General features: G+C 40.8%; 1 protein-coding gene across 2 annotated transcripts in view; it reads left to right on the plus strand.

Moving 5' to 3' along the window:
* The first annotated feature begins 213 nt into the window (after nt 1–213).
* BAIAP2L1 (BAR/IMD domain containing adaptor protein 2 like 1) overlaps nt 214–24288 on the plus strand; it is a 64259-nt gene continuing 40184 nt past the window's right edge. For both annotated transcript variants that reach the window (XM_077828994.1, XM_077828993.1), the window contains exons 1-3: nt 214–350; nt 9776–9851; nt 23178–23264. In XM_077828994.1, coding sequence (XP_077685120.1) covers nt 300–350; nt 9776–9851; nt 23178–23264 — 214 coding nt within the window. In that variant the 5' untranslated portion in view covers nt 214–299. The remainder of the gene's footprint in view (nt 351–9775; nt 9852–23177; nt 23265–24288) is intronic.

The following is a 24288-nucleotide window of genomic DNA, read 5'->3' on the forward strand; positions in this document are numbered from 1 at the left end:
CGGCCCCACCTCGCTGGCTCCGCCCCGGGAGCGCTGCCGGGCTGGGCTGGCTGGTTCTGCAAGTTTGACAGTTTGGGCGAAGGTGGCAGCGGAGCTGTCTCTGGCGGGACTTTTCTGGGGCGGCGGCCGGGCGGAGAGCGCTGCCCCCCCGGCCCGAGTGAGGGGCAGCGGAGCAGCTCCCTGAGGAGAAAGTTTTTCCCGCCGGCCCCCTCGGCCTCTCTGCCGGATTCTCCGGGGCCGCAGCCGTCCCCTTCCCCTTCTCTCCTGCCTGAGGCGCTGCCGCCGCGTCCGGGGGCACGATGTCTCGGGATCCCGGTGAGGTGAACAAGCTGACAGAGAGCACCTACAAGGTGAGTAGGGCCGGGCCGGGCCGCGGCGAAAGGGGGCGCTCAGGGAGTCAGCGACATAACCCAGTCCAAGGGGCAGTCCCCTCCCAGGGCAGCTGGGGCACCATCCCCTGCCTGGGCGCACAAGTACTCCCCTCCCTCAGGGGAGAGAGCAGCTGGGGCATCCCTGCCTGGGCACACACGTACTCCCCTCCCTCAGGGGAGAGAGCAGCTGGGGCATCCCTGCCTGGGCGCACACGTACTCCCCTCCCTCAGGGGAGAGGACAGCTGGCATAGTAAAGGTCACCCTTCAGAAACACATCAGTATAAAACTGACTGGTTCTCTATCAGGGGTACACTTACCCCTGGGGGTACGTAGAAGTCTTCCAGGGGGTACATCCACTCATCTAGATATTTGCCTAGCTTTACAACAGGCTACATAAAAAGCACTAGCAGAGTCAGTACAAACTAAAATTGCATACAGACAATGATGGGTTTATGGTGCTCTATATACTATACACTGAAATGTGAGTACAATATTTATATTCCAATCAATGTATTTTATAATTCTATGATAAAAATGACAAAGTAAGCAATTTTTCAATAAGAGTGTGCTGTGACACTTTTGTATTTTTATGTCTGGTTTTGTAAGCAAGTAGTTTTTAAGTGAAGTGAAACTTAGGGATACACAAGACAAATCAGACTCCTGAAAGGGGTACAGTAGTCTGGAAAGGTTGAAAGCCACTGATGTACAGCATACTTGCATTATTCTTCCTTTCTAAACAATATAGGAGAACTCAGCATACCCAGGATAATGATTATAGTCCTTTCGTATGCTACTCCCAAACTGTCAGGATCTTTTACCTTGATCAGGCTGCTACTAAGCAAGTTTTTTCCATGAGATGTTTACACATGCCACAATACACATGTTTACACATGCCACAAAAAGAAGAGTGTGGGGGGGAGGGAGGGAGTTTAAATAAAACAAAAAATTTCAAAAAACTTTTATAGTAACACTAAGGATATTTGTTTGACTCCTTGTAGTTTCACATGGAGAACAGTATAGCATTAATTAAAATATTTTGTGCCATAAGTGTTCACTTTTTTCAGCTAAGCTTATGACTCTTGCACTGTTTTGGGTTTTGCTTTTGTTATTAAATCTATGAAAACATTATGGTTGTGGGGTATACATACCCCAATATGACTACTGTTAACCCAGTTTATGGCAAGTGTGTTTATATGTATGCTTATACACATAACACTGTATTGCAATATGATCCACAATGCCTTAAAGCTCTTTTGCCGTAAAGAGTTTAAGATTTATTTTTTCTTTAGCAGAATCAATAACTTTAAGTGACCAGTAATTCATATAGCTCATTTTGATAATAGGGTATTTTACTGCTGGTGTTTTATGAATAGTGATTCTCACTCTGGGCTGAAGCCTAAAAATGTTTAAGCACTTGAGTAAAGTTATTGGCATGGGCCCCAGTCTGGCAATCGGATTCACACAGGTCCACACATGCGGTGATCCTGAGCCCCAGCCAGGCTACAAATCAGCAGAGGAGTCAGTCTTTGTGGATCTAATTTCATAAATGGGGCCATGCTTAATTGTAGGTCTGGATGCTGATTAGTTATGTATAAATTCATGTATGGGGTGTGAAATTTTTCTTTAAAAATTTTTTAAAATTTTACTTACATCATAAGTATATGCTAAAGCTTGTAATAAATCAACATCTGTAAGATACAAAATCCATTTTGTGAAAATGTGTACACACAACCATAAATGAGCCTCATGCAGAAGTATATGAACTATGAGTGACAGTCCAACTCTTAATTTTTAAAAAAAAATCACACATACCTGTGTATTGCTAGTTGCAGAACGTTTTATTTCTCTACATTAGCTGTACATACTTATTTTGAAACTCTCTTCTCCAAACTCAGCAACTACCTATATTAAAAGTCTCTATACTTAGAATTTCTGCATGTGTCTTTATTTAAACACACTGAATTTAATCATACTGAGTCAAATCCTGTAATCCTTACTCAGGAAAAACTCTTTAAAATCAGAATTTTGGCTGAGAGATGAGTGCAGTATTTGGCCCATAATCTTAGTTTTGCATACTATATTTTACCAGACAAAGTGCTCAGACTTGCAAAAAACACTTGTTAATCAAGTTACATGTGTGCATTTGCAGCTTTGAGCCCAAATGAAGGATTTCTAGGTTTCATACAAGATAATATATAATAATAATAATAAGACATTGTCAAGGTATGTTTTCATAAAACAGTTTTAAAAATTGACTGTTTATAATCCCTCAAACTGTTTCTGTAAGGTTATTTCCCCCCCCCCCCCCGGCTCCCCTGCCGCATTTGTTTTGTTACTCTCACACTTCAGGCTGATCCTACAACCTTTTATTCTTGCAATTAGTCCAGTTGTGTTGGAATCATGTTGTGTTTTCTGTTTGATCACTAGGGGCAGGAGTGCTGGAACATTTGTATAGTGGGGGTGCTGGGAGCCATTGAACTAAACTGTAAACTCTTTTTATGAGGGAAACCGCTTCAAGTCAGACAGGGGGTACTACCGGACCCCCCAGCACCCCTAGTTCCAGCACCTGTGACTAGAGGGCTTAAAAATACCAAATTTGGGCAAAATTACCATTGACTTTATTGGAAGGAAGATCAGGTTCTTTGTGTATAAATAAAAGCTCTCTCCTCTACACTCTATCTTGTCCTGTCTCTTACATAATCTCTAATGTTTGTGATATCACAGTTACCAATATGGGCCCTAAATCAGCAAACCCTTTACTCACACAAGTATGCCTATTGCTAATAGGATAATTTTCTTGAGTAAGTTTGCAGGAGGAAGCTCTGAAAGTTAATTATAATGTTACAAATGCTGGATTGTGACAGGATTACAGGAACTGAGGAATGGTAGGACATAGGGCTAGCAGGACCAGTTATCGGCTTTCATCCTTAAAAAAAAATCCTAGCTTGAAGGGGAACTGAAAGAGATTGGAAAAGAAAAGGAAAATTAAAGGTTCTCTTGCTTGTCTGTTTCCCACCTTGCCTCCCTTGTCGTGCATTAATAGTACTATCCATGCTATTGGATGCCCTTTAAATACATATTTATTCACTCTGTTTGAAGTTCTTACACATATTTACCCAAATAATCAGATTGGCTAAAAGAGGAGTTGACAAGGTAGACTGTAAATTCATGTTTCTTTGGGGTATTATTTGTGTGTTAATTTAGCAATATAAAAAGAAAAAGTGAACACCCCAAAACTAATCAATATTGTTATTACACCGCCACCCTAAAGCCACAAATCAACAAAAGCAAAGAATTTCAAAGTTAAGATTGACACTTAATCTTGCCCTCTTATTCTTTACATATTACATAGCTTTTGAGTATATGATACACTGGCACATGCAGGATGAAACTTGAGGGTGTGGAAGTTCGTGATTTAAAGGCAGTCACAACCTTCCTCAGAGCACACAACCCTAATAATTTACTGGAATGATGTTGTACCTATGAATCAGGAGGCTCTGCAGTGAGAGTAGATACTGTGTGACCCCAGGTAGACTGCTAGGCCATTCACTTGTTGGAAGGCCACTACAGTCAATGTGACTTCATGCTAGCAGCAATATAGAGAAAAGCTGCCCGTGAATCATCTGATTGCATACTATGCAAAATGATAACCAAGAAAGCATTGAATTAGAAAGTTATAATTCCATTTCTATGTTCTTGTGACTGCACAAGACACTCACGATGTGCTCTTGTGGCTTACGAGGTTTCCAGAACTCTTGATGGGGTGATAGTTCCTATAGTTCAATGGTGTTTATTATTAAGCCTTGATTTAAAACTGTATATAACTGTCCTAAACGCTATAGCAATAATTCTAATTCTTAGGCAGTTTTTAAAATATCCTGTTTACTTAGGGAAGTGTTAGGTTCTTCTGATAATGTATGGAATTACTAAATAATACTTTCTTGTAGACAGTCATGGTTTGTCATGTAAATATGTAATTATATATGCATAGTTAAGAATCTTGACAATAGTTACTTTAAATTCCTTTAAAAGAAAAAAGGACCAGTGACTAGATTATGGACTGCCTGCCATATTCATTTTAAAAACAAATTAAAATCAATTTAAGAACCTTAAATGTGTTTCATCAAAACAATTGTCTTGTACTACTGAAACCTAAAGTAAATTTGTTTTAAAAATGTGTTTAAAAAGGTAAAAGACACTCCCAGGTTGAGATCTGGAGTGCCAAGAGCCAAATTCCACCTAAATGTAAAATATGTATCTGTACTGACCACAATGGAGTTGTGCCTACTTAATGCTTCATTTGGACCTAGATTTCATCCTGGGTCACATGTTCATAACCTCCTGAAAAATAATTTATATTTGAAACATACTGATGGACAATCGCTTTAATGTGTTTCTCCTTTAAATGGTAAATGTTTGGCAAACTGACAATCAATCATAAGATCTCACCTGGTTTGAATAAACATTTGGATCTTAATTTTTTCACTTTGTTAATTTTGTTTTACACCACTGCAATTCTGTTAATTAGAGTGGAATTATACCAGTATAAAATGGGTTTAGGACTTGATTCTGTACCCATTGACATCAGTGGTAAAGCTCCCAATGGAACAGGTTGAGACTCTTAATGAAGATGAGAACAGGCCTAATTTTATTTGTTTTAGAGATGTAGTATGATCACGCAAAAAAAAAAAATGTTTTGAGCCCAGTACTCTATGATTTGTTTTATGTATGTTTATATATGACTCCTATTTGAGTCAATTAAAGAAATCTCAAGGGGATTTCCAAACATAAAATTGTTATATTAAAGGATTCTTCTAAATGTAATTTGCAGTTATTTTAAATATGAAATAGCACATGTAATCAGCCCAATATAAATATTTAATAACTACTAAGGTATGGCTCAGTCTTGCTATGACTGAATATCTAACACTGTAATAATGTGAATAGTAAGGTTTACTAAATATACAGCATGTGTGTTTGTGTATAATCTATCGATTTTTTTGTTGGTTAAAGTGTCAGCAGGATGTAAACCTGAAGCTACAGGGACTCTGGGTATTGTTTAGCTGTGTTGATACCTGCTGAGCTATTGTTTTGAATAGGTGCATTACAAAATAAAAAGCAAAGCTGAGCATTTACAGGAAAGAACTCCCACAATGGGTCTCATTTGTTTTGAAGGTTAAAACTGTTTATAATAGTAGCAGGAATTGAGGAGTGAGTGAGTGAGTGTTTTATATTACAGAGAGAGAGAACACGTGTGGAAATGCAAGGTTAGTTCCCTTTTAATTCTGGAGAGTCCTAAGCACATTCAACTCCCATTAACTTCAATAGGAGTTGAAGGCGCCCAGCAGTGGACTCTATTACAACTCCATATAATTGTTTCATGAATGACCACAATATATTTCTCTCAAACTCTTTCATGGCAGGTCGTTTTGCCTTTTTGCTGTACTTTGCATAAAAAGATGTTTCCTGATGGCTGTTTTGAATAGGTGTTTCCTCTTAATTTCCATTCATCGTAAAGCTCAGAGAGCTGTATGAGATGGTTATATGCCTGTTGTTCTCTTCTATATGGTTATATGCCTGTTGTTCTCTTCTAGTTAAGTATTTTTATGAATAGATAAGAGGCATTGTGGTACCAGAGCATAGGGCACTAGACTAGCACGTAGGAGACTAGGGCCTGGTCTACGCTGGGGGTGGGGATTGATCTAAGATACGCAACTTCAGCTATGAGAATAGCATAGTTGAAGTAGATGTATCTTAGATAGACTTAGAATCACTTACTTTGCGTCCTTGCAGCACAGGATTGACAGCCACGGCTCCCCCGTCGACTCCGCTTCCGCCTCTTGTAGTGGTGGAGTTCCGGAGTCGACGGCAGAGCGATCGGGGATCGATTTATCGCGTCTACGCTAGATGAGATAAATCAGTCCCCAATAGATTGAGCACTACCCGCCGATCCAGCAGACGTGGCCTACATGGGTTTTTTCACTTCATTTGTTTCCTTTCCCATCCTTTGTGCATGTTGCACGCTAACTGGCCCATGGAGCAAGCACTAAAAGATCTATAGTGCACATTAAGGTAGTACTGTTTGCATGTTAAATGCAGTCCCATTTCATTGGGGGATTTTTAGTGCATGCCAGAGGGTCCACATAAGCCAGTTAGTGTGTGATGCGGTGGTGCACATTAGAATTTACACTCCCGCTGGTGCCAACAAAGGCCACATCGAGACTACAAACATATTGATATAAATACGTTGCTCAGGAGTGTGAAAAATCCACACCCCGAGCGATGTAGTTATACTGACCTAACTCCTGGTCTAGACAGCACTGTGTCGACAGGAGAGCTTCTCCCGTCGACATAGCTACTGCCTCTCACGGAGGTTGGTTAACTGTAGTAACAGGAGAAGTGCTCCTGACAGCATAGTAGTGTCTTCACTAAAGCACTACAGTGGCACAGAATATCTTGGGCTGAAGGAAAATGCTGCTGTTCTCCTTCCACTTTTAGAAAAAGGAAAACAGAAGTGATGGTTGTACTTGAAACCAATTTTAACTCATTCTTCACTTTATAAATTGACTAGGTTTCATTGTTGATTGATGCTTTGTAAAAAAGGCTTCTTTTTTTTCTTTATGTTGTGTGAATAGCCTTAAGATGACAATCTGGGGGTTTTTTTCCCCACATATTTTACATTTTAAAATGTTCTTATCACATTCTCTTGGTCCATGCATATACTAAATAGACATACGTTTGCTAGTATATTACCAGTACAGCACACAAAAGATTAAGACTTTTTCATTGCCATCTGGTCTTTCTGTTAAACAGAAGGTGTTTATTTTGAACACCTTGATTTTCAAAGTAAATCTATTTGAATAACATCTAAAAAGATGCCAGTGCTTCAGGTCAAACTCCTTTATTCAATTACTATGCAAGTTCTCAAATATGTAATGATCCTTGTTTGTTTCTGGTGGTTTGTAATGTAGCACTGTGGGATTTGTAGATTTACTTTGCAGATTTCAGAGTTCATTAGAAGGTCTTTTTTTCTAGGTTCTCTCAGAACCCGTAATACTTATTTTTGTAAAAGCCTCTATTATTTTTGTATTTGATGTACCATATACGGAAATATGTCAGAAAATGGAAAGGTTGATTATATACAGAAAAGAATGGACTTGCAGAACAGATTTCAGTAACATATGTATAAATTGAAGTTAAAACAATTAATAGAATTTGTTGCCAGTATAAGATTCCCCCCCCCCCCCGGCCCCTGCTTCCAGCTTCTGGGTTTCCTATACAAGCCATCACAGAACAAAAAATCTGAAAAAGATGGGAGATTTTACATTGAAACTGCTTACATTTTAAAACTGTTCAATTTAAATTTGATAGTGCAGAACTAATACAATATAATTTTATATTTCTCTCCATTTCATTTTCCTTCACCTTTGATATTTGAATTCTAGCATTGCTTTGGCATAATAAGTGCTTGTAGAGTGCTTGAGGTAATTTGAAATTATAAACATTGCAAAATCTCAGTGATTCACAAAATAATTTAGCACTATATATATATATATATATATATATATATATATATTCCAAATAAAAGTATATATTGTGAAGATTAATTGCTCAGTATTTGTGGATATCAAGAGAAAAATCCTTTAAAAGGGGAATTGTATTTAATATACAAGGGGAAAACAGTCATAATATTGAAGCTACTTAGCTTAAAATGACCAGTAATATGATAAATGTAGCCAGTCCTGTGTTGTTTGCTCAGGCATAGTCCTGTTTACATCAGTGGAAGTTTAGCAAGAGTAAGGAATGCAAGATCAACCCACTCCTCTTTTTGCTTCTTTACCTTTTCTTTTTAAACATAAATGGGGTAATTATCTGAATTACAGCTAAACCACAACCACATAAATCCATAAGACTATCGTTCAAGCAACCTACCAAGTAGCTAAACACCGTACCCAACTTTTTCAAAAGTAATTAGTAATATTGCATGCATTTTATTACCCAATTTGAGACACTTTTAAAAGGGCCAGATTTTCCAAGGATGGATGTTCTGAAAATCAGGCCTCTTCAAGGTGTCTCAGCTCTTGAAACTGAAAAATCAGTGGCCACTTTTGAATATCTTGGTCTGAAGGAAAATGCTGCTGTCTCCTTCCACTTTTCGACAGAGGGGAGGCATTTCTAAAATTTGGAGTGTTTAAAACTGGATCTCAATGGATGGTTACTTTTTCTAAATTGAACCAATGCAGCTATTTTCCTGAATTGTGAATGACAGTTTCACAATCTCTGCCACTTCACCTGTTATAGAATTTGGTGGTTATGAAGGCAGACATGTAATGTGATTTTTGGATTTCTAGTCTTAGTTGCTCCAGCCAAGATAATTGTAACAATATTCAAAAGCAGCTGTAGTGGGAGTTTTTTTGTTTCATTTTGCATTGAAGGAAGCCAGTAATTCTCATTTTACTTTTCGGTGGAAGTACTAACGCTCAAATTGGGTTGACACCATACAATATATTGAGCTTTCAAATTGAATGTGTCAACTGGTCTTTCAAAATACCATGCTGCAACACACGCACGCACGCACAAAAAACAACCTTTCAGCAGGCCCATCACTATATTGTTATTGATTGGAAGGTGTTAAGTCATCCAAGTCACTTGTCTAGTCAGAAAACTCAAAAGTATTTTTTGTTTTTGAAGGAATATCCAAATTCTGAATAGTAGCCAGTATTTTTTCCTTGTCTTAAAATATTTAGGTAGTAGTGGAGAAAAGGGATTTCCCTTCTCTCCTATTTCTCCCTCTCTCCCTCATTAAAGAAGGATCTGTGTAAACTTTAGTCTTGAATATATGAGCACTCTTACCAAGGTTAGAGAAAAGGTCAGATTCTTCTCTGTTTTAAGTGAGCACAAATACATTGAAATTGGAAGTGTTACACTGCTTAGTCCAGAGGTTAATTTTGCACCGATATCCTAATCTAACATCCACAGTAGCAGATTTTCAATATCTGCCTTGCACCTGAAATTAAAATCTGGACCTGTATGTCTACATTGCAATTAAAAACCCACAACTGGCCTGCATCAGCTGTCTTGGGCTCACAGGGCCAGGGCGGTTGTTTCATTGCAGTGTAGCTGTTCAGGCTCTGGCTAACGCCCAAACTCTGCAACGCTCTTCTCTCTCAGGGTCCCAGAGTTTGGACTCCAGCCCAAGCCTGAATGTCTACACTGCAGTTGAATAGCCCCTAGCCCAAGTCCCACAAGCTCAATTCAGCTGACATGGGCCAGCCACAGGTTTTTATTTGCAATGTGGACAAGTGCTGGCTTATACTGTGGTGACTCAAATCAGCTTTTCTGTGTACTTATTGCCAGCACTGAGTTTTCTTTGTTATAATATGGCTTTTTTTCTGATCATCAGAATGTTATGGAACAGTTCAATCCTGGGCTACGGAATGTAATAAACCTGGGGAAAAATTATGAAAAAGCTGTTAATGGTAAGTCTTGCTCATTTTTAAATTCAATTATAAATTTAATAACTTTTTATTTAAATTTATATGATATTTCAAGATATTAGAAACTATATATAAGCCTAAATTCAATTTTGCATGTTAAAATAATAATTTCTATTAATTTTAGGTTTTGTATTTTTCTTTAAATCAGTGAAAATAAGATTTAGGCTGCAGTGTTTGCATCCCAAACATTTTACCATAGTACTACTGCATGAAAAATAAAGTGAAACAGACTAATCAATTTTCATTATCCAGGCTTAGTGGAAATGTAAAAATAATATCAAGGTTAAAAAAATTAGATGTTTTTTGATATTTTAAGTGTCTTTAGAAATACATGGAAAAACGACCTGTTCCTGCCAACTCTTATTCACATAAGTATTCATTTCCCATGCAAATAGCCCCATGAGTTCAGTGGAACTACTTGCATGAGTAAGGTTTGCAGGATTGGACTAGATTTTAAAAAATTAGACAGTGTCACTTTTAAAATCAGTTAAAATTGAAATAAGTGAATTAGTGTCCTCGGACCCTATCTCAAACTTTTTCTCAAGTGACATATATCCATTGACTTTAGTGGAACTATGTGTATAAGAATTGGTTTACAAGAGTGTTCTCTTGACCCTGCGAATTTGCTTAGAGGGACCCTTTGTGGTTTGCTCCACTTCTTTTACGTGGACCTATGGAACAATTTGATACCATATTAGAGAGCTGTGGACTCCCTCTATAATATGACCTGATTCAAGAGGCTGAAGGTGTCTATTGCTTGTCCTTTTCATTTGTCACAGTGCTAGACTTCATGAACATGTCAACTAATGCTTTATGTCGGTTATGCAGTTTCTTGAATAAAGGCTGTACCATATATGACAACAATATTTAAACATTTTGAAAAGGTTTTCGTACTTGCTATTTTGATTCATTGTGTACTGCTCACTAACACTTTGAAAATGCAGCTCAAACTCTTACTGCTGCCAAATTCTACCAGTATCCATTTTAACAAAATATCTGTTTGTAACAGTGGTATAAAATGTACCTGGTTTGTACAGCAGAACTGGAGAAGTACATTGCTGTTATGTACTGTGTACCAGGAAATGTGTTCTTAAGAGCAGATTGATGTACCAGGTCTTGTATGTATCCTCAATTTAATTTGAATGAATGTTTAATCACAACAGCTGATGAGCAACTAGCACATTATGGGAGCCAACAATAGAGATCTGATAATTGTTGTTTTATGTAAGCTATAAATGGTTTAAATGGAGCTGTAACAAGGAGTAAATATTCTGTTCCTACGCAGTAAAATGTATCATGACTTCTCACATAAATCAGAATTAAACGGACAAAGAGTAAAACTTTAAATCGACACACAATGTTTCATTAACGTTTTTGTGGGCACTGTGGGGTTACATAAGTCTCCCTTTCTTTTCTGAATTACAAGTTACCAGTCATTAAACAGGTGAAGAGATTATATAGTATGTTTTCCTCATTAAAAACAACCCAGCTGTACAAGCACAGAAAAACCTTACTTTTAAAAAGGAACATTAAATAATTTAGATCGCCTGTATTGCGATATAATTTAACAAAAGGCAAACTCCTGTTCACATACTCAGTCTGCTCCAAATCATTCAATCATATCTGGAGAAAGTGGTGGAGAAATTTTAAGTTATTGCTCGAAAACAGAATTGTGGCTTCCAGTCTGAGAATATTGGATTTAGATCAAGCACCATACTGATCTCTTGGACTTCTGTATCCTGTAGTCCAGTCAGTGAGGCTAATTTGGCAGCATCTATTCAGAAAGTTTGAATACTAAACCCTGTGAAAGATGGCCTAGAAAGGAGTGAGAGACTGCAGGGACCTGGACCACAGTGAGAAGTTTCTCATTTTCATGCAAGAAGCAGGAAGCTTTTGCCTCAGGGCTACTTCTGTAGCCCATGCCTTCAGGATGCTTGATGATCCAGTGCCTCACTAGTCCATGTGGTGAAAAGAAGTTGAATCTATAGCTGGTCAGAGCTTAGCACAGCTTGTAATGTGTCCAGTTGACTCAAATCTAGCCCTCAGGATAGTTTTGCTTTCATGGAAAGCCATAAATAAAGAGATTGGTAATGGGGCAAGAAAATTGGCTCAGACCCAGACTGTGAAAAGTACTGATCAATTCCATCAAGAGTTGGAAAGTAATGGGCATTACCTATCAAAAAATTAAGTTGTAGTGTAGGGGAGTGAGACCAGGAACTGAAGGGGATCCTGTAACCCCTTCAGGGCTTGGCTCAAGGACAACTAGCCAATGTAAGGACAACTTGATGTACTATGGGATAGGCAATGACCTCACTTTTAGCTAGGGTGCCATCCCTCCAGGATTGTCCTGGAGTATCCAGGAATTAAAGATTAATTAAATGTGATGTGATGAAACTTCCAGGAATACGTCCAACCAAAATTAGCAACCGTACCTTTTGGCAGTAAAATTATGATTGGCTGGCTGGCTCACTGCCCTGTGTCTTCTCCCTGGTGTCCCCAACAACAGTATTCTGAGGTCAAAGGAGATGGCCTGCTTGGATCGTACTTGGGGGATGAAAAGCTTACTACAACAAAAAGATAAAAGGAAGACGACTTTCTGTCTCCTTCAAAAACAAACTGCTCCTCAAACCATGTGCATCATTTCCACTTGTAAGAATATCTGACCAATTCTTGCCATTTCTTCTTAACCTCATGACATAAAAGTCTGATCCAGAAGCCCTGAAGGTGCAGCGAAATCAGATTTGTATGTTATAAACTACTTCTACATGTGTAAGCAGTTGTTCACTGCTAGCCCTTCTCCAGTCTGAATCTTGCTGCTTCAGTGTTCAATCCGTCAAAACTGGCCCTACCATTTAAATCAAATGCACATAGTAACATGGAAATCATTAACAGGAAATAATTGAAACCACTGTGACTTTATTATTATGCTTAATGTTTCCTGAAAAACCTGAACTCAGTTGTGTTGTTTCCAGCCAATATGCAATAAAAGTAATCAAAACATTGTCTTAAAATCAGGACAGTTAAAACTTTGTCACATCTTCTCAGAGAACAGGAGTTCTTTCTTGTACATTAGGTCAGTCCTTGTGTCTTACAGCAATGAAAGTTTTCCAGCTTCGCCTTTTAAATTTCTATAATGCCTGTTGCCTAACAAATGTGATCATGTCAAACATGCAGGATGCAGTTTGTTTTGGAGTTGTGAATTCACTGACCAAGAAAAGGTGAGAAATGTTAATTGACAGAATTTACTAAATATCAATAACAGCCCTCTAGCTGAATTGAAATGGTTTGAGTCCAGCTTTAGTGCACCGTAAGTACTGCAAACCTGGAAGAATTTATAGTATATGCTCACTTTCAGGTTGCTGTTGCATCCTGATATGCTTTGTCTTGGGAATCTACATTTTCCATAGCAAGTTGCAAAGGAGAGGAGTTTTCAAGGAGCTTGCCTTGTTTAGACTAGCAAATGAAGGGTCAGAGGGGATATGATTGCTCTTTATAAATACATAATAGGGGTAAAAATCAAGATAGGAGAAGACCTAATTAAGCTAAAGGACAATGACGGCACAAGAACACATGTAAAAACCAGCCATGAATAAATTTAGACCGGAAATTGGAAGAAAGATTTTAACTATCAGAGAAGTGAGGTTCTTGAACAGGCTTCTAATAGGACTGGTTTGGCAAACAAACTGATTAGTTTTAAAATGAAGCATGATAAGTTTGTGAACAGAATTATGTGATGGAGTTGCCTGCAATAGCAGGGGACTGGATTTGGGACTGGTAGGGACCTCCTGGCTCATCATATTCCTGTGTAGGAGAATTTACATATGAAGAAAGAAAGAGTCATTGTGGCATCTAGAGTCAATAATGGGACAATATTGTAATCACATAGATGTTCAAACAGGCCATCACTTGACACATTCTTCCATAGGATACCGTAGATTTGTAGAGTTTCCTGTTTTTAAAAAGGACCTAATTAGCAGCCAATAGCTGTTGGGTAACCTGTATGATATGAGTTGATAGTCTCAGTCTAGTTTCAAGTGAACCTTAGTTCTGACTAATTTCTGTGTGTTCATGAGTAAAATAAGATCTAAACACATATAGATATAGGTATTTTTTTGGAGACTGAAACTAATTCTTTATTTGACAAAATCCTTGATTGACAAATTGTACGCAGACAATACTTCATACAAATCTTCCTCAGATCTGTCCAAGGAAGTGGAAATATTAACTTGAAATGTTGGTAGATATTATGCTGTATGGCTAATTCAGGCATCTTACTTATTGGAGATAAGCTATTACCAGCAGGACAGTGGGGTGGGAGGAGGTATTGTTTCATATTCTCTGTGTATATATAAAGTCTGCTGCAGTTTCCACGGTATGCATCTGATGAAGTGAGCTGTAGCTCACGAAAGCTCATGCTCAAATAAATTGGTTAGTCTCTAAGGTGCCACAAGTACTCCTTTTCTTTTTGTCTCAGAAGTGTTAGTGTCACCAGTTGAAAATAAAGATGATAATGCCAAATCTGACTATCTAGCATTCCAACTCTAAGTAGCATAAATCTCCTTAACCTGAAAGATTAAGTTCTTGAAAGATTTTTCAAGTCCTATAATTTAAAGACTCCAGAATGCCTTACCAGTTAAAATGAAAAACATCAGTGGCATTATAGTTCTGGAACTATATTTGGTAACCTAATTATTATTCTGGCCATAGAGAATCCTTCAGACATTTTCTAAATGCTTAGTGACATTATATGAGCTGGAAGTATGTGATGATTGCAGGTTAATATTTGTAATATATTAATCTCTATGAGTACCAGTCCATGTGCTACAGAAAAATTAAGAGTAAAATATAAAGGTCTAGCAGATTGTTGTGACAGTCTGCACCCTTATGTTCATCCTTTCTACAAGAGGATGATAAATTTTGTACAAAGTATGCCTGCGGGGTATCATTTGAAAACGCAGTCTGCTGAACACCATTGTCCTGGTAAAATGTGACAACATTGTACGTAAAGTTATAAGATTCTAATGTATGATATTGCTGAGATATGTTCCATGTCTAGAAAAGCAGGCACAAACCAGTTCCTTAGAGACAATAGGCAAACTGATGCCTTGGCATAATCAGCATAACCAAATGGAATGTTAGCATAATCAAATGGACCGGCACCTGGTTAAGTGGACACACTGGCAGGAAGAAGGATGTGAGCAAGAAATTTACAGCTTGGCAATGGAACAGCTGGAAGTTCCCATCTCCCCAGATCTGCTGAACCCCAGCTGGAGACGATTATCAAAGAGGAGAAAAAGATATAAAAAATGAGGAACAGGGGCCCCAAATCACCTCTCACCTTCCTTTCTCTCTGCCCACGACATCCACAATGCCTGAAGGACAAGGAAAGGAGCCCTGGACTGGGGGATGGGTTGTGGCTGGAAAGCATCCCACCAGGAAGTCTGCAAATGAACATAGGTTGAGAGAGACTTTTGCTTTGAATTCATTTAACTTGTCAAGTATTGGTTTGTGTTTTACCTTTATTTCTTTGTACCCAATTTGGACTTTTATGTTTCATTACTTGTAATCACTTAATCTTTCTGTAGTTAAACTTTTTATTTAAACTAGTGTGTGTTTGCATTGAAGTGTTTGGGAAACTTAATTTGAGATAAGATTTATGGATAACGTTTTCTGTAAACGAAATGACGGACTTTATATGAGCTTGTATTGTTCAGAAGGAAAGAGCTGGACAGTACAAGATACACATTTCTGGGGGAAGTCTGGGATTGGGAATTTGCTGGTGTCACTCTGCAGTATAATTCAAGGGTGGCTGGCTGGCTGAAGCACTCTTGCAGCATACCTGGGGGTAGTTCACATGTTGGAGGCTGTGTGAGCAGGCTAGGAGTGGTTGCTCTCACAGTGAAACAGTGTAAAAGGCACCCCAGGTTGGAGAACTGAGGGGACACAGCTGTCCAACATTCCAGATTGTATCCTGGGGAATGGCACAACTACACTTGTCATTAATATTGGTAGTCAGTACTGTTGGAAGTTAAGGGTGCCATTGTATTGCCTGTTAATAGAACAATAACATTGATGTGATTTCATAATAGTCCATATGTAAAACAATGGTTTTCCGTGAAAATCCTACTTAGAGAACTGGTTGAAGAAAGTCCTCTGAGCACAAATTACAAGAGATTATTTGATGGTGTTTCATTATTTGTGTATTAAAAATGTGCAGAATTGTATCTATGGAACCTCCCTTCAAATGAGTAAAATGTTTAGGATGGATGGTTTGGTTCATTCAGCTACTCTTGATAAACACATTATTAGTTGGATGCTTCAGACGTACTGACTAGCAGTGAAATGGTAAACATTTTCCACTGGTAGTTTGTAATTCATGCTCACTTATCATAGGGCAATTACAGACCTCTCTTGGCACTGATTTAAATTATATGGGATTAGTTCTTTTAAGAAGAGTGCCTTGCTTTTACTGTCATCTGTTTTTTGGGAATCAACAGTATTGATTGTGCTATTCTGTCACAGCAATTTAGGTGTCTGGAATAATTCACATAATAACTTTCTGTTTAAGGTAACTGCGTTTTATTCTCCATTCCTAAATAGCAACTCTGGGTAGCCAGGTTTAGTTACAGGGAGGTTCTGTGAGGATAAGAGGGAGAAGTAATCTTTCCATGTGCCTGGTCACGCTTGTGATGCCACTTCACAGGGCATCACTGGCTGTTGAAAACACACAGCAGCAGATCTATCAGCCTTTCCCCAACACTGGCGCTCCAGGATTATAGCTTTCTTGTAGATTTCCCTAAAGCTTTCACAGCACATCTTCACTACATCTGGGAACTTCTGCAGCCATGGAGAGGGAGATGTTGGGGGGGGGGGGCAGAATTTGTTCCTAGAAGACCAGTTGTGTCATCTTCAAAGTATTGCACCACATTGTGAGTTGTCAGTAAGAAAAGCTATTATTGGTCACCTTGTTTACTGATTTAATTCATGCTGATCTTTTGTTTCCCTATGAATTTTATGTATTTCCAGCTGATACAGTGTTTGATTTTTTTGATAGGTGATGGTTAAACTTTTCTGTCGAACCTTAGGGTATGTCTACACTACGGAATAAGGTCGAATTTATAGAAGTCGGTTTTTTAGAAATCGGTTTTATATATTCGAGTGTGTGTGTCCCTACAGAAAATGCTTGAAGTGCATTAACTCGGCGGAGTGCTTCCACAGTACCGAGGCTAGAGTCGACTTCTGGAGCGTTGCACTGTGGATAGCTATCCCACAGTTCCCGCAGTCTCCGCTGCCCATTGGAATTCTGGGTTGAGATCCCAATGCCTGATGGGGCTAAAACATTGTCGCGGGTGGTTCTGAGTACATATCGTCAGGCCCCCCTTCCCTCCCTCCCTCCGTGAAAGCAAGGGCAGACAATCGTTTCGCACCTTTTTTCCTGAGTTACCTGTGCAGACGCCATACCACGGCAAGCATGGAGCCCGCTCAGGTAACCGTCACCATATGTCTCCTGGGTGCTGGCAGACGCAGTACGGCATTGCTACACAGTAGCAGCAACCCATTGCCTTCTGGCAGCAGACAGTGCAGTACGACTGGTAGCCGTTCTCATCGTGTCCGAGGTGCTCCTGGCCACGTCGGCTGGGAGCGCCTGGGCAGACATGGGCGCAGGGACTAAATTTGGAGTGACTTGACCAGGTCATTCTCTTTAGTCCTGCAGTCAGTCCTATTGAACCGTCTTATGGTGAGCAGGCAGGTGATACGGATTGCTAGCAGTTGTACTGTACCATCTTCTGCTGGGCAGGCAAGAGATGAGGATGGCTAGCAGTCGTATTGTACCATCTTCTGCCGAGCAGCCATGAGATGTGGATGGCATGCAGTCCTTCTGCACCGTCTGCTGCCAGCCAAAGTTGTAAAAGATAGATGGAGTGGATCAAAACAAGAAATAGACCAGATTTGTTTTGTACTCATTTGCTTCCCCCCCTCTCCTGTCTAGGGGACTCATTCCTCTAGGTCACACTGCAGTCACTCACAGAGAAGGTGCAGCGAGGTAAATCTAGCCATGTATCAATCAGAGGCCAGGCTAACCTCCTTGTTCCAATAAGAACAATAACTTGGGTGCACCATTTCTTATTGGAACCCTCCGTGAAGTCCTGCCTGAAATACTCCTTGATGTAAAGTCACCCCCTTTGTTGATTTTAGCTCCCTGAAGCCAACCCTGTAAGCCGTGTCATCAGTTGCCCCTCCCTCCGTCAGAGCAACGGCAGACAATCGTTCTGCACCTTTTTTCTGTGCGGATGCCATACCAAGGCAAGCATGGAGGCCGCTCAGCTCACTTTGCCAATTAGGAGCACATTAAACACCACACGCATTATCCAGCAGTATATGCGGCACCAGAACCTGACAGAGCAATACCAGGCGAGGAGGCGACGTCAGCACGGTCACGTGAGTGATCAGGACATGGACACAGATTTCTCTGAAAGCATGGGCTCTGCCAATGCATGCATCATGGTGCTAATGGGGCAGGTTCATGCTGTGGAATGCCGATTCTGGGCTTGGAAACAAGCACAGACTGGTGGGACCACATAGTGTTGCGGGTCTGGGATGATTCCCAGTGGCTGTGAAACTTTTGCATGTGTAAGGTCACTTTCATGGAACTTTGACTTGCTTTCCCCTGCCCTGAGGCGCATGAATACCAAGATGAGAGCAGCCCTCACAGTTGAGAAGCGAGTGGCGATAGCCCTGTGGAAGCTTGCAACACCAGACAGCTACTGGTCAGTTGGGAATCAATTTGGAGTGGGCAAATCTACTGTTGGGGCTGCTGTGATGCAAGTAGCCCACGCAATCAAAGATCTGCTGATATCAAGGGTAGTGACCCTGGGAAATGTGCAGGTCATAGTGGATGGCTTTGCTGCAATGGGATTCCCTAACTGTGGTGGGGCCATAGACGGAACCCATATCCTTATCTTGGCACTGGAGCACCAAGCCGCCGAGTACATAAACCGCAAAGGGTACTTTTCGATAGTGCTGCAAGCTCTGGTGGATCACAAGGGATGTTTCACCAACATCAACACGGGATGGCCGGGAAAGGTACATGACACTTGCATCTTCAGGAACTCTGGTCTGTTTCAAAAGCTGAAGGAAGGGACTTTCTTCCCAGACCAAAAAATAACTGTTGGGGATGTTGAAATGCCTATATGTATCCTTGGGGACCCAGCCTACCCCTTAATGCCATAGCTCATGAAGCTGTACACAGGCAGCCTGGACAGTAGGCAGGAGCTGTTCAACTACAGGTTGAGCAGAATAGTGGTAGAATGTGCATTTGGACGTTTAAAGGCATGCTGGCGCAGTTTACTGACTCACTTAGACCTCAGTGAAACCAATATTCCCACTGTTATTACTGCTTGCTGTGTGCTCCACAATATCTGTGAGAGTAAGGGGGAAGACGTTTATGGCGGGGTGGGAGGTTGAGGCAAATCGCCTGGCTGCTGGTTACATGCAGCCAGACACCAGGGCGGTTAGAAGAGCACGGTACGCATCGGAGAAGCTTTGAAAACCAGTTTCATGACTGGCCAGGCTACAGTGTGAAAGTTCTGTTTGTTTCTCCTTGATGAAACCCCCCGCCCTTTGGTTCACTCTACTTCCCTGTAAGCTAACCACCTGCCCCTCCTCCCTTCGATCACCGCTTGCAGAGGCAATAAAGTCATTGTTGCTTCACATTCATGCATTCTTTATTCATTCATCACTCAAATAGGGGGATGACTACCAAGGTAGCCCAGGAGGGGTGGTGGAGGAGGGAAGGAAAATGCCACACAGCACTTTAAATGTTTACAACTTTAAAATTTATTGAATGCCAGCCTTCTGTTTTTTGGGCAATCCTCTGTGGCGGAGTGGCTGGTTGGCCAGAGGCCCCCCCACAGTGTTCTTGGGCATCTGGGTGTGGAGGCTATGGAACTTGGGGAGGAGGGTGGTTGATTACACAGGGGCTGTAGTGGCAGTCTGTGCTCCAGCTGCCTTTGCTGCAGCTCAGCCATACACTGGAGCATACTGGTTTGGTCCTCCAGCAGCCTCAGCATTGAATCCTGCCTCCTCTCATCACGCTGCTGCCACATTTGAGCTTCAGCCCTGTCTTCAGCCCGCCACTTACTCTCTTCAGCCCGCCACCTCTCCTCCCGGTCATTTTGTGCTTTCCTGCACTCTGACATTATTTGCATCCACGCATTTGTCTGTGCTCTGTCAGTGTGGGAGGACAGCATGAGCTCGGAGAACATTTCATCTCGAGTGCGTTTTTTTTTTTTTTCTTTCTAAGCTTCACTAGCCTCTGGGAAGGAGAAGATCCTGTGATCATTGAAACACATGCAGCTGGTGGAGAAAAAAAAAGGGACAGCGGTATTTAAAAAGACATTTTATAAAACAGTGGCTACACTCTTTCAGGGTAAACCTTGCTGTTAACATTACATACATAGCACATGTGCTTTTGTTACAAGGTTGCATTTTACCTCCCCCCACCGCGTGGCTACCCCCTCAACCCTCCCTGTGGCTAACAGCGGGGAACATTTCTGTTTAGCCACAGGCAAACAGCCCAGCAGGAATGGGCTCCTCTGAGTGTCCCCTGAAGAAAAGCACTCTATTTCAACCAGGTGACCATGAATTATATCTCACTCTCCTGAGGATAACACAGAGATAAAGAACGGATGTTGTTTGAATGCCAGCAAACATACACTGCAATGCTTTGTTGTACAATGATTCCCGAGTACGTGTTACTGGCCTGGAGTGGTAAAGTGTCCTACCATGAAGGACGCAATAAGGCTGCCCTCCCCAGAAACCTTTTGCAAAGGCTTTGGGAGTACATCCAGGAGAGCTGCGAATGCCAGGGCAAAGTAATCCTTTCACATGCTTGCTTTTAAACCATGTATAGTATTTTAAAAGGCACACTCACCAGAGGTCCCTTCTCTGCCTGCTGGGTCCAGGAGGTACTGGCTCCAGGTCCAGGGTGAGAAACAGTTCCTGGCTGTCGGGAAAACCGGTTTCTCTGCTTGCTTCCTGTGAGCTATCTTCATCCCCAAAACCTGCTTCTGTATTGCCTCCATCTCCATTGAAGGAGTCAAACAACATGGCTGGGGTAGTGGTGGCTGAACCCCCTAAAATGGCATGCAGCTCATCATAGAAGCGGCATGTTTGGGGCTCTGACCCAGAGCAGCCGTTCGCCTCTCTGGTTTTCTGGTAGGCTTGCCTCAGCTCCTTAAGTTTCACACGGCACTGCTTCGGGTCCCTGTTATGGCCTTTGTCCTTCATGCCCTGGGAGATTTTGACAAAGGTTTTGGCATTTCGAAAACTGGAACGGAGTTCTGATAGCATGGATTCCTCTCCCCATACAGTGATCAGATCCCGTACCTCCCGTTCGGTCCATGCTGGAGCTCTTTTGTGATTCTGGGACTCCATCATGGTCACCTCTGCTGATGAGCTCTGCATGGTCACCTGCAGCTTGCCACGCTGGCCAAACAGGAAATGAGATTCAAAAATTCACAGTTCTTTTCCTGTCTACCTGGCCAGTGCATCTGAGTTGAGATGCTGTCCAGAGCGGTCACAATGGAGCACTCTAGGATAGCTCCGGGAGGCCAATACCGTCGAATTGTGTCCACAGTACCCCAAATTCAAGCCGGCAAGGCCGATTTAAGCTCTAATCCACTTGTCAGGGGTGGAGTAAGGAAATCGATGTTAAGAGCCCTTTAAGTCGAAATAAAGGGCTTCATCATGTGGACGGGTGCAGGTTTACATCGATTTAATGCTGCTAAATTCGACCTAAAGTCCTAGTGTAGACCAGGGCTTAGAAGGGACAGGTATATCTGAATCTACGTAGCTGCTCTTCACTTAAGAAATGAAGAGAAGGCCTTTTTCTCCCTTTTGATACAATTTTTGGAAGTCTAAAAATTGAGGAGTTACAGAAAGATGTTTTCAAATTAGCTCATTCCAGTCTCTCTCTCACTTGATAGGGTTGTCTAGTGAAGCTTTTTTTGTTTTTAAATTTTACATAGAACTGGAAAGGCCAAATATAGTTATGTACTGGGAATTTGCCACACTCACTCACCTTTTAGCCAAACGTATCCTATTAAAGTAGAATGGCACAACAAAGACAGTCTATGGCAATCTTTAGTATGTTGTAAACAATATCTAGTATAAAGTGTGGATATAGACTCTTTTCCTGCTTGATTCATAGAATGCCCATGACAAGAGATTTTCATTCTTGAACTTCTATCCTTTTAAAAATCTACTTTGTGGCCAGTATGCCAGAATCAAAGACTTGAGAGGGGTTTACCATGATCTTAATATGCAAGAGTTTAATACAGAAATGGGGGGGGGGAATATTTACTCTATACTAAACTCACATCCACAAGAGTATTTCAAATTGTGGTCAGAGAACTTGCTGATCATGAGTTGCTGGTGGTTCTTATTTCTAGCTGTTAAAAAAATCACATTAAACATCTGAAAGTACTGTCTGTGGACTGGAGTTTGCTTCTATAGGATCTTTCACCCCACTCAATTTCATTTTGTGCTTCTTTAAAAGTACTTTACCTGGAATATCACAGGCCTTCTCCCATGTAGTTTCAAGTATTTTGTTATAGCTTTTGACCTCTAAAACTACTTACTCATTAGGAGTTGCAAGGGAGTGGTTAAAAATTATCTTCGCTCTTGATATTTGTCATATTTTCAAACCTTTATAATTCTTTCCTAGCCTGAAGTTCAAGAGCCCCATAACTGCTTTTAAATGCAGGTTTTCTGTGTGGTAACATGCTTTGCTATTTACCGAGTGATGAGGCCAGTCAGCTGCAATGCTCCATACTCATAAGACTTTAAAATCCATTTCAGTTCAAGTTGAATAATCCAGTCAATGGAGTATAATTTTTCCATGTGTCCATTAATATTAATAAGAACTAAGAGGGCATATGAATCTAAAGAAAGACAGAAAGGACCTGTGTTTTTTGGTTGTACAGGTATGTTATGTCATTTAAAAACATATGCTTTCTGGGAATTCTATATCCTATTAATAGATGTGAGTCATTTACTATTACTGGGGGCTGATCCCGCCTCTGTTGAAGTCAGAATTTTTCCATTGATGTCAACAGGCGCTGGACTGGACTTGGAGAATACCCTAGAATAATTCCCAAAAGTTAGAAAGCCAAGTTTGTGCAACCTGTTTGAACCCCAGGCAGGCACTGTGAAAATATCCACCCTTTCCTGGTGGATGGTAATTCATAATTTACTCAATTTTTTAAATGCCACACAAGCTGAGTACTCTTGTTGTTTTCCCTATAGCTATGATAGTGGCTGGAAGAGCATATTATGATGGTGTTGCAAAGATTGGAGAAATAGCAACTGCATCTCCAGTTTCTAAAGAATTGGGTAAGTAAAACTGTATATCACATTTCATTAAATTACAGCTTAGGATACTTTTCCTTCCCAGCTGGGGGCTCACTGAACTAATTAGATTTTAACAGTTAGGCACTGGAAGGAGCTGCTGGGATGAGGGAGCTTGTAGAAGCCTCTTACTGAAGGGAGAGTTGGGGTGACTGCTCTGCCTAGAATCCTTCACCTTGATACTGCTAAATTACCCCTCTCAGAGACTTATCAGATGGGCTCACAAAAATACTTCTGAAGAGCAAAATGTATCTTTGGAATGCACTAGATCAGGGGTTCTCAAACTTCATTGCGCTGCAACCCCCTTCTGACAACAAAAATTACTACACAACCCCATGGGGGGGACCAAAGCCTGAACTATCCTAAGCCCCACTGCTCGGGGTGGGGGTGCCAAAGCCTGAGCCCCACTGCTTCAGGTGGAGTCAAAGCTGAAGCCAAAGGGCTTCAGCCCCAGGCAGGGGGGCCTGTAACAGGAGCTTTATCCCTTGGCCCTGGACCCCAGCAAGTTAAGCCAGCCTTGGTGACCCTATTAAGATGGAGTCACGACCCACAGTTTGAAAACTGCTGCACTAGATTGTACCAGTGTCAGGTAGTTTCAGTCCTAGGAAAAATGCCCATCCACCTCAGTGTCTTCACACAGTCCCATTTCAAATTTCACAAGCTGAACACTTTTCTGTGTTGCTAAATTCAGTACAACTCTTTGAAGGAAGTACACTTAAATTTTTTTGCCAACTCATGTTGCCTCCCTCCTTGGTTATGAGTTTAAATGGGAAAACAAAAAACTACCTTCTCTAGTTCTTCACTCTTGCTTTTTGCAGGCACATACACCCCTGAAAGAGTTGACATCAGGCTAACCAGGAAGACTTTTGTAGGACCCTCTGATTTTTATTACAGAGGACTGAACAAATCCCAGAATTTTACTATATTGTGATACATGAATTCCCTATGAGTCACCTGATTATTCACCCAAACATTGTTGAAGATTTCAATGTTCCTCCCAAGTCTGTTT

The sequence above is a fragment of the Eretmochelys imbricata genome, chromosome 10 (genome assembly GCF_965152235.1).
Source record: "Eretmochelys imbricata isolate rEreImb1 chromosome 10, rEreImb1.hap1, whole genome shotgun sequence".
NCBI lineage: Eukaryota > Metazoa > Chordata > Testudines > Cheloniidae > Eretmochelys > Eretmochelys imbricata.